The sequence below is a fragment of the Heptranchias perlo genome, chromosome 2, assembly GCF_035084215.1.
Source record: "Heptranchias perlo isolate sHepPer1 chromosome 2, sHepPer1.hap1, whole genome shotgun sequence".
NCBI classification, from domain to species: Eukaryota; Metazoa; Chordata; class Chondrichthyes; order Hexanchiformes; family Hexanchidae; genus Heptranchias; species Heptranchias perlo.
Genome location: NC_090326.1, coordinates 59,394,317 through 59,415,014, shown reverse-complemented (window position 1 = coordinate 59,415,014; position 20,698 = coordinate 59,394,317). Strand labels below are relative to the sequence as shown.

General features: G+C 38.9%; 1 protein-coding gene across 1 annotated transcript in view; it reads right to left on the bottom strand.

The window, feature by feature from the left end:
* Positions 1–234: 234 nt before the first annotated feature.
* Positions 235–20,698, bottom strand: part of LOC137339579 (1-aminocyclopropane-1-carboxylate synthase-like protein 1) — a 35,213-nt gene continuing 14,749 nt past the window's right edge. Inside the window, exons 8-14 of the mRNA XM_068001906.1 lie at positions 17,077–17,177; positions 14,943–15,026; positions 13,566–13,611; positions 13,154–13,295; positions 12,929–13,071; positions 9,263–9,416; positions 235–1,228 (exon numbers count right to left, since the gene is read on the bottom strand). Coding sequence (XP_067858007.1) covers positions 960–1,228; positions 9,263–9,416; positions 12,929–13,071; positions 13,154–13,295; positions 13,566–13,611; positions 14,943–15,026; positions 17,077–17,177 — 939 coding nt within the window. The 3' untranslated portion in view covers positions 235–959. The remainder of the gene's footprint in view (positions 1,229–9,262; positions 9,417–12,928; positions 13,072–13,153; positions 13,296–13,565; positions 13,612–14,942; positions 15,027–17,076; positions 17,178–20,698) is intronic.

The following is a 20,698-nucleotide window of genomic DNA, read 5'->3' as shown; positions in this document are numbered from 1 at the left end:
AGGTGGCCCACCATCACCTTCTCAAGGGCAACGACGTTAAGTAATAAAAGCTGGCCTTATCAGTGATGCCCATATCCCGAGAATGTATTTTTTAAAAAGCTGATTAATTGGGTAGCATCCACAACAGTGCAAACTCTGCATCTTCTATTCATTTAATGGCCTTTCTAGTTCCATACTTGTGAAAGAAATAATTTGGAATTCTGTAATAGAGTACAAGCAAGTTTCAATACAGTCTTTTCAACAGGTTATAAAAAAAGCTATTTTAATTATTATTTCAAGCACTTAAATTACAAATGATTTAATTCAGCACGGAATGCTGAACAGCAGGTTCTGCTTGGTTTAGATTCACATTATTTACATATCCCTGCTGCACAGACCACAGACATTTGTCTGGGGAGGAAAAAAAATTAAAAGTGAAAAACATATACTTCATTTAAAGAAGGTAAATCAAAACATCTTAAAATTTCTAAACAACTATTCCATTCTAAAGTTACAAATAAATCAAACCCAACTGACTGCTTACATCAGTAACACTGGGTGTATTTTCCTATAAATGCTATTTTAACATTGGCATTAACCAGTTTAAAATAAAAAGGATAATGCTGGTGTAAAACAATGTTGATGGGAAAATATACCCCATTGTGTTGAGTTACTCTGGCCAAAAATACATACAAGTGTTAGCATTTATTGCCATTCATACCGATATGGCTCCACCAATCAATAACTTAGCACATGTTCCATTCTATCTGCAATATATCCTAAGCAAATAATACTCAGTAATTGTTCAATGAGGGGAGAAAAACATCTTGATCTATTCTTTCATAGAAAGCTTTTCAGTTACATCAAGAAAGCACATGCATTTGCTTTCATTCTAAACCAAATATTTTCTTAACATATAGTTAACTTATCAATGCATGTAGACAATCCCTTATCCTGTTGCAGATGTGAAAGCTGTCATATTAGCAATTTTCAAAAGCAAAATTCTTTCTCCACAGATGCTGCCTGACTTGCTGAGTATTTCCAGCATTTTCTGCTTTTATATTAGCAATTTTGTTCCTTTGTGCATGAGCTTCTGATGTTCTTTGTAACAATTCTGCTCCATCATCTGAAGAATCACTGTCTGAATATATCCCGACAGAGTCCAAAGATGGAGCCATCTCCCTCAGATCATCCATAGGAATTGTTTCTATTACATAAGCCTGTAATACCATCTTTAGCCTCTGAATCCCTGTGAATTAGAAAAGCCTAAAATTAGATTCTACTTTTGTCAGGGCACCTACATATTTGCATTATCTAAATATGCTCCTTTATTTACCAAAGGATCCTCAAAAAAGGGCAACAGGTCAGGATCAGAAAATTATAAGCCTATTAATTTGACCTCAGTTACAGGAAAGTTGTTAGAAGGGCTCATTAGAGACTCTCTGTATACCACCTTGACAGAGAAAGGATTATTAGGGTTTCACAACATGGCTTCTGGAAAAGGTGGTAATTTCCTACCAACCTGGTTGAATTCTTCGAGGAGGTTACCAGGTCAATGGATGATGGTAGCCCTGTAGACATTATACCTATTGTAAACAATTTTACAACACCAAGTTATAGTCCAGCAATTTTATTTTAAATTCACAAGCTTTCGGAGATTTTCTCCTTCCTCAGGCAAATGTTTTGCCTGAGGAAGGAGAAAATCTCCGAAAGCTTGTGAATTTAAAATAAAATTGCTGGACTATAACTTGGTGTTGTAAAATTGTTTACAATTGTCAACCCCAGTCCATCACCGGCATCTCCACATCATGACATTATACCTAGAAATTGGATCATGCCCAGTTTGGGGTATGATCCCAGTGCAGTGCATGCTGCATGCGTCAATGAGGATGGCAGGTGGACCACGGCAAATTAGTCCACCAGATTAATTTGCTTATCACCGGCGAGCTGCGGGCTCCACAATAAGATTAAGTAAAAGTTAAAACTTACCTTTCAGGTGGCAGCCTCTAATGATCCCTTTAAAAAAATGCTGGTTTGGCTGCCAAGCACCTGAAGGAACTGACCAATTTTGCAAAGGGGGCCTCAAACAGGTACGAGTTCTCCTATTTGCATATGCAAAGATCCTAACGCCTGTTTCAGGCATGCGCCCTGGACACCTACACAAGAGCTTTTACCAATATGGCAAGTGATGCATTTCCGGCACGGAATGAGTAGCGTCCACTGCCCACCATATTGACTGCGTAGGCGCTGGTTTTATACCTGTAAAGCGGGCGCAGCATGACCAAATTTCTAGGCCTATATATTTCGATTTTCATAAAGATTTTTACAGGGTTCCATGCAACAGGTTACTATATAAGATAGAGTCCTGTAGGATTGGAGGGAAAATCATGGGTTGGATATGGAATTGGTTGCATTCTTGTAGACAAAGGGTTGTCATTAACGATAGTGGCTCTGCAAGGAGACCGGTTACTAGTGGAGTCCCACAGGACTGTTACGCTTCATGATTTACATCAATAATGTGAATTAAAGCATTGGGAGTACTGTCCGCAAATTTTCAGATGAAAAACAAAGAATTGTGCCAGTGTCAGAATCCTTGGAGAAAAAAATTACAATCGACATCCAGATGTGATGGGGAATGGGCCCGCGTCTGGCAGGTGTCATTTAATGCAGATAAATATAATGTTATGCATGTAGGTAGGGCTAATGACAAGGATTTGCATACCCTGCTGGGTTCTGAATTGATGTCTGTTGAGCGGGAAAGAGACCTAGGAGTTATAATGCATGAGTCTCTAGTTTCACAACCAGTACCAAAATATTAGAATGTATAGCGAGGACAATCCAATATAAAATTAAAAGCACCATCGTGTCCTTGAACTAGACCTTGGTTAGGTCCCATCTAAAATACCGATTTCCTTTCTTGTCCCCTTACATGGTGGGAGACAGAGGCCCTGGAAGAGGTTCAGAGGAGAGCCACAAGATTGATACCTAGTTTAAAAACCCTTGGTTCTCACAATGGGCTCAGAAAGTTGGCCTTTTTACTTTGGAAAAGCAGAGACTTTGGGGTAACTTGATTGAAGTATTTAAAATGATGATGGGACTAGACTGTGTTTGTGTGGACATATTGTTTGAATTAGATAAATTAGAGACAGCAAGTGGTCATGCATACAAGTCACGTAAGCATTGAACTGACTTGAGGTTTTTCATATCACAGAGGGTCACAGACCTTTGTAATAGGTTAATGATTCATGCAGATTCGCTCCATATGTTCAAAAGGGAGCTGAATAAGTTACTGGAGGAGGCTGATAACATTATGTACAAAAGGTAAGTGGGATGTTGAGTGATGTACCAAGTAATCACAATTAGAATACTGTGTCCAGTTTTGGTCTCCTCACAGTGAGTTATTGAGGCTTTGGAAAGCGTGCAGATGAGGGCTACTATACTAATTCCCACTTTAAAGCATCTTAGTTATCAAGATAGGCTAAAAGAGTTAGGACTCTACACTTTAAAGAAGTACAGACTTAGGGGTGATCTGATCGAGGTTTATAAAATGATGAAGGGAATAGATTGTGATCGAGTTGACAGTTTGTTCCAATTAAATAGGTAAGGGAGGACCAAGGGTCACAATTTTAAGTTGTATAAGGCCAGCTCTAGGTTAGATGTCAGGAGGTGGTTCTTTTCCTAGAGAATAGTGAAGCTGATTCGCTGAATTCCTTCAAGTGAGAGCTGGACCTGTTTCTGGCTGGAGCGGAGATCACCTCTTACAAAAGGTAGGTAATGCAAAGAATTATCAGGGCCAGAGTGATCTCCTGGACTAGTTTTGATCGCCATTTGGAGGTCGGGGGGGTGGGGGGGTGGGGGGGGGGGGTCGGAGAGGAATTTCCCAGATTTTTCTTCCCCCAAATTGGTCTGGGTTTTTAATCTGGTTTTTCACCTCTCCCAGGAGATCATATGGTTTGGCTGGGGTGGAGATTGTATATATTGTGATACACAAGGTATCACAATATATATTGTGATACACAAGGTATCACAATTGTGTGGGACAGGCTGGATGGACCAGAGGGTCTTTTCCTCTCCATCATTGTATGTTCTTATCTCCTGGATCTTATTTTTGATCATGTTCGCAGATTGGAGAAGAATTTCCCAGAATTCCCATACCCTAAATTGGCCTAGGGTTTTTAAAAATCTGTTTTTTTTGCCTCAAAAGATTACATGGCTGCTAGTGGGTGGGGAGCAATAAAGATGATGTTACTTTGTTGCAATACGATTCAATGGGGCAGACTTGATGGACCTGCTAGTCTTTTTATGTCCATCTTTTTTGTATGCTCCTAAATCACCGATTGGGAGACGAGTGATTGCCATAGGACACATAACCCACTGCCTAGGATACTATCTTATAAGGTCAGATGACGATGGCAACGACAATAACTCGCATTTATATAGCGCCTTTAACATAGAAAAATGTCCCAAGGCGCTTCACAAAATCAAAGTCCAGACAAAAATGGACACCAAACCAAAAAAGGAGATATTAGGACGGGTGACCAAAAGCTTGGTCAAAGAGTTGGGTTTTAAGGAGGGTCTTAAAGAAGGAGGGGGGGGGGGTAGAGAAGCAGAGAGGTTTAGGGAGGGAATTCCAGAATTGGAGGAATGTGGAGTTCTTGGAGGGTTGTAGAGTTGGAGGAGGTTACAGAGATAGGGAGGGGTGAGGGCATGGAGGGATTTGAACACAAGGATGAGAATTTTAAATTCGAAGTGTTGCTGGACCGAGAGCCAATGTAGGTCAGCGAGCACAGGGGCGATGGATGAAAATTTCAACTGACCCAGCATCCATAGCCTTTTGGGGGGGGGGGGGAAGAGAGTTCCAGATTTCCACTATCCTTTGTGTGAAAAAAGAGCTTCTGGATTTCACTTCTGAATGGCATGGCTCTAATTTTAAGATTGTGCCCTCTTGTTCTGGGTTCCCCCACCAGAGAAATTAGATTCTCTGTATCTACCCTAATGAATCCCTTTATCATTTCAAACACCTCAATTAGATCACCAGAACCTTCTAAACTCAAGGGAATACAAGCCAAGTTTATGTAACCTGTCCTCATAATTTAATCCTTTTAAGTCCCGATATCATTCTGGTGAATCTGAGCTGCACCCACGCCAAGGCCAGTATATTCTTTCTGCAGTGTGGAATCCAAAACTGAACACAATATTCTAGATGGGGTCTGACCCAGTCTGACCAACTGAAGCATAACTTCTGCCCCTTTTTATTCCAACTCTCTTGATTTCCTTTATTAGCCGAGGCATAGAATATAAGAGCAGGGAGGTTATGCGAGAACTGTATAAAACATTGGTTAAACCATAGCTTGAGTACTGCGTACAGTTTTGGTCAACACATTACAGGGAAGGTGTGATTGCACTAGAGAAGGTACAGAGGACATTTACAAGGATGTTGACAGGAATGGAGAATTTTGGCTATGAGGAAAGATTGGATAGGCTGGGGTTGTTTTCTTTGGAACAAAGAAGGCTGAGGGGAGATTTAATTGAGGTATATAAAATTATGACTGGACTAGATAGAGTGGATGGAGAGGACCTATTTCTCTTAGCAGAGGGGTCAGTAACCAGGGACATAGATTTGAAGTAATTGGTAGAAGGATTAGAGGAGAGCTGAGGAGAATTTTTTTCACCCAGGGGGTGGTGGGGATCTAGAACTCAATGCCTGAGAGAGTGGTAGAGGCAGAAACCCTCAGCTCATTTTAAAAAGTACTTGAATGTGTACTTGAAGTGCCGTAACCTACAGGGCTGCGGACCAAGTGCTGGAAAGTGGGATTAAGCTGGTTAGCTCTTTTTTGGCCGGCACGGACACAATGGGCCAAATGGTCTCCTTCTGTGTTATAAATTTCTATGATTCTATAAAAGTCAACATTCCATTAGCCTTTTTGATTACTTTTTTTTCTGTGGACTAGCTTTTAAATGGTTTGTATACCTGGACACCCAAGTCCCTTTGCTCCTCCACAGTTTCTAGTCTCTTGCCATTAAGACAATATTGTGATTTGTCTTTGTTGGACCCAAAGTGGATGACCTCACACTTCTCCACATTGAACTCCATTTGCCACCGTTTTGCCTACTCACCTAATCTGTCTATGACCCTTTAAGTTCTTGCTCCCTACACAACTTACTGTGACTCCCAATTTAGTGTCATCTGCAAACTTGGATATACAACTCTCTATTCCTTCATCCAAGTCATTGATATATATGGTGAAAAGCTGAGACCCCAGTACAGATCCCTGGGGAACACAACTTATCACATTCTGCCAATCAGAGTACATTCTCTTTATCCCTACTCTCTATCTCCTACCCCAACCAATTACCATACGTTCTAATTTTTGCTAATATTCTCTTGTGCTTAACCTTATCAAATGTCTTCTGGCAGTCCATATGGATAACATCCATAGATACTCCCCTATCCACCTTGTTAGTGACTGGAAAATATTCAACTAGACTAGTCAGGCATGACCTACCCTTCACAAATCCATGCTGACTCCATTTGATCAGCTCATAATTGTTCAAATGCTCAGTCACTCTGTCCCTGATGATGAAGGTTCCAGTAATGTACCCACAACTGACGTTAAATTGACCGATGTTAAACTGATTGGTCTGTAGTTTCCTGGTTTCTCCCTTCCTCCTGTCTTAAATAATTGAATGATATTTGCAATTTTCCAATCAAAGGACATAATTCCCAAATCTAAACAGCTTTGGGAAATTATGACTAATTATGACTGCAATTTCCACACCTGTTTCTTTTAATATCCAAGAGTGGAAACTATCAGGTCCTGGAGATTTGTCTACTTTAAGTCCCATTATTTTCTCCATTACCATACTGGTTTTGTATTGTACCAAATATTTCTTTGAATACCTCCCACTGTTCGTCTGTAGGTTTGCCCATTAACAGGCCAGTTTACTGCGGTCAATTTATGTCTCATCCCTGCAAAGTTTACCAAATTTAAAATCTTGGTTTGTGACTCTTGCTTTTCCCTCTCAAACCTAGTATCAAATTCCTACATTAACACTACTATATAAATGTATACAATTTGGTTCAGATAACTGCTTGAATTTGGCCAGTTTAAGTTTTAGAACCTCGAATATATGCAACAAACTTTTCTTTTTAAACATTCCAAACAGCTTTGGTTTGTCCATTTACCCATTATAATCATTTTTAAAAACTCAACTGCAGCAGTTTGCCATGGACTTCTTCCTCTAATTGAGGAGAGGAAAATAACAAGGACAGAAAAAAAATTCTATTTATTTGGCTATGAACTTCTTCATAAACATTAACAATGCCACACTGATTTGATTATTGGTGCTATGCTTGTAAAAAGGTAACTGCCAATTTACTGCCTTCAAATGAGAAGTGAACCCTGTAATAGTCCCACTGGAGACTTATAAAGCCTGCTCAATACTGGCAGGCAAAATTTGAAAGTCAAAACAGCCATAGGGACCCCTTATTAGGGAATCGGACGCTCTACCAACATGATTTCCAGGTGCAGCTCGCAGCCAGAACATGGATTATATTGTTTGTGATTAGGTCCAAGTACCTGGACTGAAATATGAATGTATTCTTTCCATTTTTTGTTAATTGTAACAGAAATGCTTTTTTACTCTGTGCTCAAAAATTCCCAATACCTTTCATTTGCAATAAGAGCTTTAAGAAGTGAACAATTAAGAATGAGCCTCAGTACTCCCATACTTAACAGGGACACTCCTCTCCAAGAAACGCATTTCAACATTTAAATTTATTCACTCCCCCAATATTGTAACAGAACTGATTTTATAAGGATTCAGTAAGTATATTTCAGAACTGATCAAATCAAGAGCCTCTATTTTGAGGGGGAAAATTGTTGCGTTAGTCACTTCAGGTTCAGCATATACAAGGTTCAGCATATACAATGCATTTACCAAATATTTATCTATCATTTTTTAAATCGTTGAGGGGGTTGCAACATTCCAATTCAAAACGTATTAAAAAGTCCAATGTCATACTATCTCAATGGGGAAATGAATTATAAACATGTCAACACTTACCTGCAGTACCAGTTACACCTGTTAGTGGTACAGTGATAGAGGTTTCTTTGCTAAATGTCACATAACAATATCTGCCAAAATAATAGCTGCAAAATATGTTAATACTAAAAGGTTTTAGTCTGCATGAAGTTGCATGCTCTGGCCAACAAATGTCACTGTAAAGCCTACTGTTTTGAGTCTCTGTTGTGACAGTCAGCAGTCATACTGGTGTAGGCAAATTAAGCATGCCAAAGTTGTATAATGAAGTTTAAAAGCTATTATTTCTTTTGTTAAAATCAAATGTTCCCTTACACAGTTAGCAGATTTCCTTTCATCCCACCCAACTCACAGATTGTTCTCTGCGACAAAAAAATGTCAACCCATCCATTCCTCAACCTCTCCCACCTTATCCTCACCTCTCCAGTCCACCCTACCCTCCTCCCTCTCCTCCCTTCTCCTTACCCTCCCTCCTCCTTGCCCCCACTCCTCCTTGCCCTCTGTCTTCCTCCACTCTAACCCTGCTTGACCTGAAGACAGCAGTTGATCTTGACTACCCATATGCAATGGCACAGATCAACTAGTCAATTAATAATTACAAATAATAATAGACAAGTTAAAAGTGAGCTGAATTTTTTTTTTAAATTGACATCCTGAAATACCTAACTGCTGCTGAAGTGACAAAGTTGCTTTCTGTAGGCAAACATTTCACCTCTGTTTAATGCCTTTCTCCCACCCTTACACAATGGCTGACATCAGGAACTGTTCCAATAAAGAAAAAAATCAGGTGCACCAATGCTCTTCAGAGCACAGGAGCACCAAAAAACTACATCATTAAGTGTTTTATAAAAGCAATTGATAAGTCAGTGTTCATAGATAAATGACCTTCCTGCTGCTTCTAGAACAGATGGAGCCAGAAACAGGGAAACTATTGGGATAAAAAGAAGAAAGTTGCAAATGCTAGAATTATGAAATAAAAACAAAGTGCTGGTCCATTGGCATCTGAAATGAGAAAAGGCGTGTTAATATTTTGATGTAGACCCTTTGCTGGAAATAGAAAATTATCAATAAATGACCTTTATAGGATTGAACAAAATGAAGGCGAGGTAGAATAGGCAAAAGTCAAATATCAGACCTAATAACTATTATCAAAGAGGCAGCTAATGGGTTTGGTTTTAAAAAGCAGTTTAAAGGCCTCGTGTTCTAAAAGCAACAAATATATTATTTAAGTGCTGCATACCCAAACGTATCCTGTTAGCAGAGTCCGAAAACATCAATCTAAACCACCCAGGCTCACAACAGTCAAAAGCTATGCCAGGGCTTATGTAGAGTTTTTCATCGATGAGTTTCCACCAGAGTTCCATCTCAGCTTCTGAAGTCTGAGTTCTCAGGAACTGTAAAAAGAGTTCAAAGTAATCAGCTTATCAGCATAATATAACATTTTCTTTTCACAACCTCCCCCCTCCTCATTATATTGTTAATAACTCTCTCCTCTCTGCTGGGGGCTCCACAGATAAACTGCAGATCTCTCCAAGACAGAGATCAATGTTCTCTGTGCTCAGCTAAGTGGCAGACCATTCACCACACCTTAACTTTTCTTCTCCTGAGATATCAATTTTGTGATTCAATTCATTTAGCATCCCAGCTGAGACTAGACAAAATTACATGGAAGTACAACCACACTGAAAGATACATTTTACACCTTTTCTGTTATAGGTAACCTACCTCGCATGTCACAGTTTTGGAGATACCTTAGTTGAGTCAGCTGGGTTATACTAGCCATATATATCAGGCACACCAGCTTTCTCTAAAACTCAGTACTACTGTGAGGATATATGCACTCTCTAAACTGGGAACCGAACCGAACCAAACCCAGGACAGAATTTCAGTATCATTCTATTTATAGGAGCGTGCCCAAACATCTCCTCATGGGCTGTATATCAAAAGCTATCTACTGCTTCTAGCATAAATTTAGCATGACTCAGTTTATTATCTTTTTCATATGCTTTTGATGTTTTAGTACTTTTAAACTTGTTGCCTCAGTTCAAGATGGCACTCTTCTGCTCCTCACCCACTCAAGTTCTCAAGGGGCTCTTCTTCCACTCCCTTCCTATGTTGTTAATTTTCTCTACCCCCTTTTACAACATAGGAGACTGTTCAGCCCATCATGCCTTTGCCAGCTCTCTGGGAGCTATCCACTTAGTCTCATTACCTTGCCCGAATTCTTCTTCAATTTCATGTTTGTTTGAATTCGGCACAAATAGAGATAAATGGGTTTGATCTAATAGCCATTACAGAGACATAGTTGCAAGGTGACCAAGGTTGGGAACTAAATATTCCACGGTACTTAACGTTTTGAAAAGTCAGGCAGAATGGAAAAGGAGGGGGTGTAGCCCTGATAATAAAGGATGACATAAGGACAGTGGTGAGAAAGTATCTTGGCTTGGAAGATCAGGAAGTAGAATCAGTATGGGTGGAAATAAGAAATAACAAGGGGCAGAAAACACTGGTCTATAGGCCCCCTAATAGTAGCTATACCGTTGAACAGAGTATTAATCAAGAAATAATAGAAGCTTGTAACAAAGGTAATGTAATAATCATGGGGGACTTGAGTCTTCATATAAACTGGACAAATCAAATTGGCAAAGGTAGTCTGGAGGACGAGTTCATGGAATGCATTCAAGACAGTATCCTAGAACAATATGTCATGGAGCCAACCAGGGAACAGGCTATTTTAGATCTTGTATTGTGTAATGAGACAGGGTTAATTAGTAATCTCACAGTAAAGGATCCTCTGGGGAAGTGTGATCATATGATAAATGCAATGTGAAATTCTGAGAGTGATGTACTTAAGTCAGAAACTAGAGTCTTAAACTTAAATAAAGCAAATTACATAGGTATGAGGGGCGAGTTGGCTAAGGTAGATTAGGAAATTAGATTAAAGGGTATGACGGTAGATAAACATTGGCAAACAAGCAGCCTGCTTGATTGGCACCCCATCCACCACCCTAAACATTCACTCCCTTCACCACCGGTGCACCATGGCTGCAGTGTGTACCATCCACAGGATGCACTGCAGCAACTCGCCAAGGCTTCTTCGGCAGCACCTTCCAATCCCGCAACCTCTACCACCTGAAGGACAAGAGCAGCAGGCACATGGGAACAACACCACCTGCACGTTCCCCTCCAAGTCACACACCATCCCGACTTGGAAATATAATCGCCGTTCCTTCATCGTCGCTGGGTCAAAATCCTGGAATTCCCTACCTAACAGTACTGTGGGAGAACCTTCACCACACGGACTGCAGCGGTTCAAGAAGGCGGCTCACCACCACCACCTTCTCAAGGGTAATTAGGGATGGGCAATAAATGCTGGCCTTGCCAGCGACGCCCACATCCCATGAACGAATAAAAAAAATTCTCAACGAATATACATTTCATTGAGAAATAAAAGCTCCACTAGAAAAGTGACTCATCCGTAGCTAACTAAAGTATTAGATTAAAAGAAGAGGCCTATAATGTTGCGAAAAAGAGTCGTAATCCTGAGGATTGGGAGAGTTTTAGAAACCAGCAAAGAATGACCAAAAAATTGATAAAAAGGGAGAAAATAGAATATGAAAGTAAACTAGCAAGTATTATAAAAATGAATTGTAAGAGCTTCTACAAGTATGTAAAAAAGAAAAGAGTAGCAAAAGTAAACGTTGGTCCCTTAGAGGCTGAGACAGGAGAATTAATAAAGGGGAATAAGGAAATGGCAGAGACGTAAAACAAATATTTTGTATCTGTCTTCACAGTAGAAAACACAAAAAACATACCAGAAATAGTGGGGATCCAAAGGACTAATGGGAGTGAGGAACTTAAAGTGATTAATATCAGTCAAGAAAAAGTACTTGAAAAATATTGGGACTAAAAGCCGATAAATCCCCTGGACCTGATGGCCTACATCCGAGGGTTCTAAAAGAGGTGGCTGCAGAGATAGTGGATGCGTTGGTTGTGATCTTCCAAAATTCTCTAGATTCTAGAATGGTCCCAACAGATTGGAAGGTAGCAAATGAACCCCGCTATTCAAGAAAGGAGGGAGAGAGAAAACAGGGAACTACAGGCCAGTTAGGCTGACAAGTCGTCGGAAAAATGCTTGAATCCATTATTGAGGAAGTGGTAAAAGGGCACTTAGGAAGTCATAATATGATTAGGCAGAGTCAACGTGGTTTTATGAAAGGGAAATCGTGTTTGACAAATTTATTAAGAGTTTTTTGAGGATGTAACTAGATAAAGGGGAACCAGTGGATGTAGTATATTTAGATAGTCAAAAGGCATTCGATAAGGTGCCACATAAAAGGTTGTTACACAAGATAAGGGCTCATGGGGTTGGGGGTAATATGTTTGCATGGATAGAGGATTGGTTAACGGACAGAAAACAGAGAGTAGGGATAAACGGGTCATTTTCAGGTTGGCAATCTATAACTAGTGCGGTGCCGCAAGGATCGATGCTTGGGCCTCAGCTATTTACAATCTATATTGATGGCTTAGATGAAGGGACCGAGTGTAATGTATCCAAATTTGCTGACGATACAGAATTAGGTGGGAAAGTAAGCTATGAGGAAGATACAAAGGGCGAGAAATTGAGCTGTGTAGTGCCCGTTGTTATGGCGCAACTTGGCCTCTCGAACATCCAAGATGGCACCTTGGCTGCAGAAGCACTTTTCCAGCGTGACGTGCGCCAGACGCCATCTTGGTATAGGTATTAGCGCATGCACAAATACCGAACCCCTAAACATGTAAAGTAAGGAGAAAATGCAACGCCGATTTAAAGTGATAGGCACCATTTTGGCACTTAACGCTCAACTCAATGCACAGCTTTATATCCAAAAGTGAGCAAGTGAAATAAATCTTCATGGATATTTACTTTTCTAAAATCTGCCCAAACAAATAATCCTGCTGAACTTCGAAGAACTTGAATCCCAAGTGCAGCCAGACCATCAACGATAATGCGGCGTGCTTCTCTCAGACGTCTTCGGTTTGTTGGCAGAAATGTTTTATTTATCCATTCTGTACAAAAGAACAAAAGACTACATGCGTATATGGATTTCCAACGAAAATACAAGTTTTTTTATAAATTCATTTTACATACCTCTATCAGCAATTAGCTGACTCAAAACGTACTGAATTGGTCCTGGACATCCATGGAAACTGGCCAGTTGATTAAGAGCAGAACGGATCTCTTCATTCCTTGTATGCAAAACTGCAACTCGAATCCCACACATGGCAAAATCCTTCAAGTGGAAGGACAATAAAACGTTGAATCGAAATTATATACTTGAGACAACTATATTGCTTAAGTAAGTGTAGATAAAAACATTACCAACTTCAGAACTATGACCAGTCTAAATCAGACAGTAACATTAATTTAATAAGCTCAGTATACCAGCTCTCTCCCCAAAAAATACCATTTGAAGAACAATCTTTTTTTAAAGTTGGAATTGTTGAAAAGAACTTCTGCATCTCAGTAGTTACTGCAAACTATAAAAAGAAATCCAACGTACCTTACTAAATCCCCACATAAAGTGTATTCTCTCTGGATCTGGTGGACTGTAAATATATACAGAAAACATTACTGGAATTCAGAAATAGGTTATTAAGAACATCCAGCATGGATTTATTAAAGACAAGTCATGTTCAACAAATTTAATAAATTCTTTTTTTAAAAACAAGTGAAGGATTGGATAAAGGAAACACAGTAGATGTGGTGTATGTGCATTTTCAGAAGGCATTTGATAAGAGTCGCACAAGATACTCGTTAAAAACATTCAGGCATATTGTATAACAGGATATGTAGCAGCATGAATAGACAGCTGGTTGATGGGCATGAAATAAAAGATTTAGGGTAAACAAGTGTTGCTCAGATTCGAGAAAGGTTGGAAGTGGCATACCCAAGGGGTCAGTACTGGGTCCACATTGGTTCTCATTATATTTAGATGAATTGGATACAGCCTAGGGAGCACAACCTCGAAATTTGCTGAAGCCACAAAAGTTGGGCCTTGGCAAAGAGCTAAAAAGACTTTAAAATGCTTCAAGACAACAGCAAGGCTGGCAGAATGGATAGAAAAATGAAAGATTCAATTTAATGTGTATAATTAATACAATTTTGAAGGAAAAACAAGGATTGGGAGAGTTTTGGGCATTCCATTATAGAAAGGACATTCAAGCCCCAGATAACATTAAGTGTTGATTCACCAGGATCATGCTAGGGATAAGAAACTAGTTACGAAGACAGACCCAAGAGACTGGGACTAATTCCACTGGAACAGAGAAGCTAAGAGAAGGTTTTTAAAATGATGATGGGTTTTGAGAGAGTTTGGGAAGTCCATGACAAGAGGTCATTCATTTAAAACGGTCACTAAAAGTGAGGAAAGTGGTTAGGAGAAATTTCTTTATGCAGATGGTTGCTAGAGCATAGAGTGCTTTGTACAGGAAGCAGACACCATTGCACCTTTTATGGAAAAATTGAATAACATTTGAAGCAGAGGAAGATACCGGGCTATGGAGAGAGCGCAGGGCAGTGGAATTATTTATTTTAGATTGTTCGAGCAAAAAGCCGGTATAAACGAGAAGGGCCAACTAGCCTCCTGTGCTGTAAACTTCTTTGGTTCTATTTACCACAGAAGACATTTATCGTAAGAAAAGCTGTGAACTACAAGAAAAAAGAAAATCTAGCTATTTGACTATCAAGGCACAGCCTGGTATTATTTAGCACATATGAATTTTACTTTTATTAAACTCAAGGATATTACTATATGGCTAAATTGGACTGAAGTCTTGTTCTTCACTGGGAATTCTTTGGAACCTGTATCTATAGTAAATGCCATCCTACTCCAGTTGAGGATCAACTCTAAACTACATAGTATGCATCACAAACTTACTTCAAGCTGAGTACACTGGTGAAGCTGAAGTCATCATACACCGATAGCATGTAAATTTCATCCACTATTACATGCAATTTGTGTCTATAAATGAGCAAAAATAAGTAAGTTAGTGGCAATTCAAAGGATAAATTAGCGCTCCTATTGTATTTTAAAATTAGCTTTGTTTGCCAGTGTCAGAAACTGAACCTTTTTCCCTATCCTGACACCCTAAACATCTCTGTGCTTCAGTATCCTGAATGAAAGCAAAAGTATTTGACTTACCCATTTTAAGGATCCACTTGGGGTCTTCCTGCTCTCATTTTCACACACATGCACACACGCATGCATGCACACGCACGCACACACATCCACATTAACGCAAGGTCAGTATTCAAAGTGACTAAAAATCCTTTTGCACGTGGTCGGGTCTTGCCAGTTTACATTTTAGATACCTATCTATTTTGCCAAAGAAAGCAGCACTCAAGTATTTTTATGCATCAATGCGGAATGCTAACCACAAAGAGTAACCTAATATATTTCTACTGATTTACTTTATTTGGATTTGTCGGCCTATTATGAATTTTACTTACATTTTTTTTAAACTATGGTTTTGTGAATTGTTAATCTTGCTCTTCTCCTCCCAAATACAATTTTGTATACAGCTACCATAAGATCTTAAATACCTATTACAATTATAAAGAGAAATTCTCTACTTCTCAGGGATCATTTACAAAGGATCATAACTTAAATCCATTTAAGGGTTATTTCCCCATGTGTTGATTTTTTTTAAAGACAGAATATTTGTATTTAAACAATGAGAAATGACATCATCATGGGAACTGGCTTAGATGAGCTACTGATCCTAACATGCATTAATATATACAATTGAAATTACACAACTTCATTAGTTAAGTACTGTACCGATATTATTTCAGCTCTCTCTCACACATCATTGTTCCCTGAATGTGGTGATCACCACCATTTTAAAAGCAAATTAAAAACAAATGTTCTGTTTCTTTGATTTTTTTTACATTGTTTTATAACAAGGTATTGATCGCAAGACTCTTCTTAAAAAAAACATTAAGATTCTTTTAAAAATAATTGGCCTAAACAAGCCAAAAGAAAAAATTTAAAACATACACTAGCACACTTTTTGTCAGAGTGTAAGCATCCTCTATCCTGCCATTTTCTCATGTCTTGCACCAACTGCAGCCACAAACTTAGCCAAGGAACCTGCACCCAGGCCTCTAATGCCATGCTGAAGTGGCCACTAGGAGCTGTTCAAGAATAGCCAAAATGGCAATACACACACATGTTTTTTTTCCTACTGATTAATGGAAGCCTGGCTATGCTCTAAAAGGCTTTAGTAATCACCCACTTTATACATTTTTACATGCAGCACTTGTACTTTGCAGTAGTTTTAAATAATAAAAGTCAATTTCTGTGGGATAAGAAGTGTCTTCCCCCCCCCCCCACCCCCCACAAAGTAACATCGCACAGCTCCAATTCTATCCACATAAAACATTTGGTATCCTGGAGGGCAGATTATATCAATCTAGTACTGTAATAGCTTCCATATCGTGCTTTTGTTTTACACAACCAACCCCCATACTCCCGCCCCCACACTAATCACAAACCTAGAGATCAGACAGTGACCTGCTCCCAGGCCTCTATCTATACTATTCCTGAGTCAGCTGCTAGATATGCAAGGTGACTCATCCTTGAATTCTCCCTCCCTACTGGCATGTATCCAAAGTTCAGCTGAGAACAGAGACTCCAAGTGTGAAGAAAATGTGAGGTGTGAAACTGCATCCATAATGCAGCAAGTTGAAACACATACACACTGTGCCACTGAGTTACTCTGATCTCAACTTTTAATTGAACATTTAAGATACAAGCATATTCTACAGCAGAATTGCTGCTTAAATAGTTTGTTGATTTGTGAGACAGACCACAAAATCCTTTCATTCATACTTCAAGAAGTTAAATTTAGAGAGTTAAACTTTTGTTTTAAGCTGCCTGTCCATAATTTTTTTTAAGTCCACATGCAAATACAGTTTGGTCAGTGCTGCAGGGTGATTACCAAAGTTAATTTCGTATTGAAATTTCCAATATGAAAACATTGCAGCCCAAACAGTGTTGGGACTCAAACCTGTGTGCAAAGTCTAGACAGTCTTTCAGTAACTGTTCAGGGTAAATGTCCCCTAACGGATTGTGAGGGTTGATCAGGATTAAAGCTCTGACTCTGATGCCCTGAAAAAAGAAAAACTGATAGTCGAAGACGCTGAGGATGTGAGAAAGGGATGGCGAGTCTTCTTAGTCGCCACCCCTTGATAAGCAAACAATCACCAATAAAAATTATGATCTGTACATGAATATCTGTAACCGTGCTACAAATACTTAAGCTACTTCAGAAAGATATACAGTGCCCCAGCTAATTAGAACAGATATGTGTAGCACTTCTAAAACAAAAATAAATGCTTCCTTATCAATTAGGTCCCAGCAAATAAATGCTTTGTAAACCTAGCTCCTTCATATTTAAAGACTTCCCTTCTAGATTGTTTCCTCTAAAATCCCCAAAATCTGCCATGCAAAATAATAAAACTAGCTGGGGCACTGATTATACAATTTAAATTACATGAAATAAATCACTTATGCAAGATTAGAATTAGTGGCTATTTCATACAAACAGGCCACAAAAATGTTATGTTTCCAATTTCTTAAGTGACCCAATCCTTGTGCTAACCAATCTGCTCTAAAACTGAACAAAAACAGAAATAAAATCTGCACGGCAATAGTTAGAATGCTATAACTAGCATCAGCAAACTTGAGCTAGGGAGGGAATTAAACAGTCTGGATTCCTGCTCCTATTGCTGTCCAGTGGCTCCTGCTGGAAAGTGCACATGTGGACATTAGGTGCAGGTAGAATTGCATTTAGTTGCGGCTGCTCCATGCTTGCCCAAATAACTGACTAAGTTCACACGTGACAAATGGCCACTTTGGTGAAATATAGGGGGGCTACTGGTGCCTGTGGAAACTTGGCCTAGCAATGGTCAGCGCCTTCAGGAAGGAAGGGAAAAATGGAAAACAGAAACAAAAATTCAAGCATTTTGTATGATGGTCTACAGTTTGGACAACTTTTCCACTTTGATATAGGCATTAATACTCAATATATTTTAGGTCAGACTGATTCAATGCCATTTAGAATTTGTCTAACATTCACTAGAATCAGATCTGACTACCATAAATATGGCTTTTATCAGACCATAGCATAACTCATTGGTAAGATAAGATTTAGAGTACTGCAATTTGGGGGGCTCTATCTTCAAAAGAACCTTAATGCATTGTAGAGAGCTCAGATGAAGAGTGAAAAAACAATTCCAATACTTAAGAGCTATTAAGACATTCACAGAACTGAATTTGGATCCACTGGAGGAAAGACTGAGAAGGACATGATTTGGGTTTTTAAAATATTAGGAGGCAAACAAAGTTGATGCAAGTAGGTTAATGAACTTGGAGTGCAACTGCAAAACTAGAAATATAATCTCAAACAAGGCTAGTTACATTTCTCATCCTCCCCCTCCATCCAATTACAAAATAGTGGATATGAGCGATGATTCTATGAGCCCATGCTCCCAGTAGGGAACCATTCTTGCTGGAAGTGCGGGTTGGAAAACCAGGGCTACAATATTATAGACCTATCTTTGACCCACACTCCCTGCAAGCATGGTTCCACACATAATGTGCAGGATCAACCCTATATAGAATATAGTCCCAACAAGAGCAGTAATCTTGTGCTAATAACAGTCAAGGCTGAAGGCAGATGATCAATGGGATATCATTGTTCCTGAACTGCTGGGACCAGAGAAATATCATGTATGAAATGCAATTGACCAAGTCTGAACAATGTTGACCAATATTCTGGAGTTTTACACCCATCACATAAAGGTACTCCATAAGATCGCACGTGGAGTTTCGGTCACCAAACCAAAGGAAGGAAATGAGAGGGCGCAGTGTAGTAGAAGCTGGATGATGCCCAGTCTTGAGAATCTAAGTTACAAGGAGAGGTTAAGGATGTTGAGCTTAATCGTATTGGAAAATTGGAGAATTTCAATGTGACCCAATTACTTTACCTAAATATGAATAGGATTGATACAAATTGTTCATACTGATGAAGATTTCAAACACTAATTTGAAAGTTAGGAGTAAATAGGAAATTTAGGCAAAGTAATAGACTTAAGGAATATGTTACGAGAAGGCCATTGAAGCAAATACAATAAAGTGACTTAAAAAATAATGACCTAGGTTTCCTATGAATGGTTTGTTGGGCTGAATGTTTTTCCTATTCCTGTAATTTCTTATGTTCTGATGCTAATGCTCAAATAAACTATGTTAGAATGAGATATGCACAGCCCATGTAGGCCCCGTCTACTCAATTTTTCCACTTAAGAAACTGGAAACACAAGATCATTTCTGGCCAAAAGAACTTAAGGCAGCTCAAGTTATTAAGCAGTCATCTAACTCTAACCAACTCAAACAAATAAGAATTGCCAGTGGCAAAAATTTTAAAACCAGACATGATCTGGGATATAGTATTTTAGTTTAGTTTTCAATTTTTGGTTTCCAATTTTCCAAATAGACACCAAAATAACCTCTTCCTATTTTTAAAAATTAAAGTTCAGATACTGTGAAACTGAACAAACTACACTGTGAAAAAAAGCAAAAAAAATGTCTTTTGGTGAATTTTGCACACATCAAGGTATGGGAGGTTAATACTGGGGAATGGAACAATTTCCATTTCATAAACCCAGCATCAGCCTCAAGTATTCCCAGGCCAGGTGGAGCAGAGTTAGAGACAGAGTAAAGCTCCCTTGCCTCTTCCCCTACAATGTCTACAGTCCCAACCTCAGAAAGGCATCCTTTAATACAGCAGAATGATATTTTTCCATTTCCCACACCAACCATCGTGTAGACTCTGAACGAGATTCTTATTTAGGGGTGGTTTTGTATTGTGGAGCCACGTCCACTGGGAACTGGACGGAGATGCCCAAATTAATTTTGTGTAGGACCTTTCCAGATAGCAGACAGAAGAGACTTTCCTCCCATTATTCTGGGCTAAATACAAGGTAAAACCTCCAACAATTTGTACTGCACAGATGATTAAACATTGTACCAATTGTTCAGTATGTCAGGGCCAAAATAAAACATTTTCTATTATGCAGTGCAGCAAAACCTGGGATGATAATCTAACCTTAATCATGTTTTGCAAATTATTTTCTCCCCTTTTTTTTAAAAAAACAACAAATCCTAAGTATCAAGAAAGAAACCATTAATTAAAGGGGAAAAAAAACAAGTACCCACAGCAGCACTTATCACATTTTCATAACCAATATAAGTGCAATTCAGACAACTGCACTGTTATTTTGAAAATATTCCCTCTTAAAGAGAAAACACCGCTCCCCCAAACCCCGAAAAATCCATTTTTGATTAAATGAGGATACTCAATGTGTTTGTACTAGGATCACATTTATCAAAGGCAATTATTCTAATACAGCACTAGTTAGAATTTTTCCTTTTAAGAGAAACATAGTTTTACTTCATAGAAAGTCATTATGTACAAGAGCTTGAAGCTTAAAATAAATCAAAAGCAACAATTCATGTCTTAATCCTATGCTTTCAATATGGTTTTAAAATTCAATTCCTCTAAAGGATTAAGGCATTGACTTAGGGTAGCTGACTGCTACAATCTGAATTTGTTGTTCCTTCATGGAAGT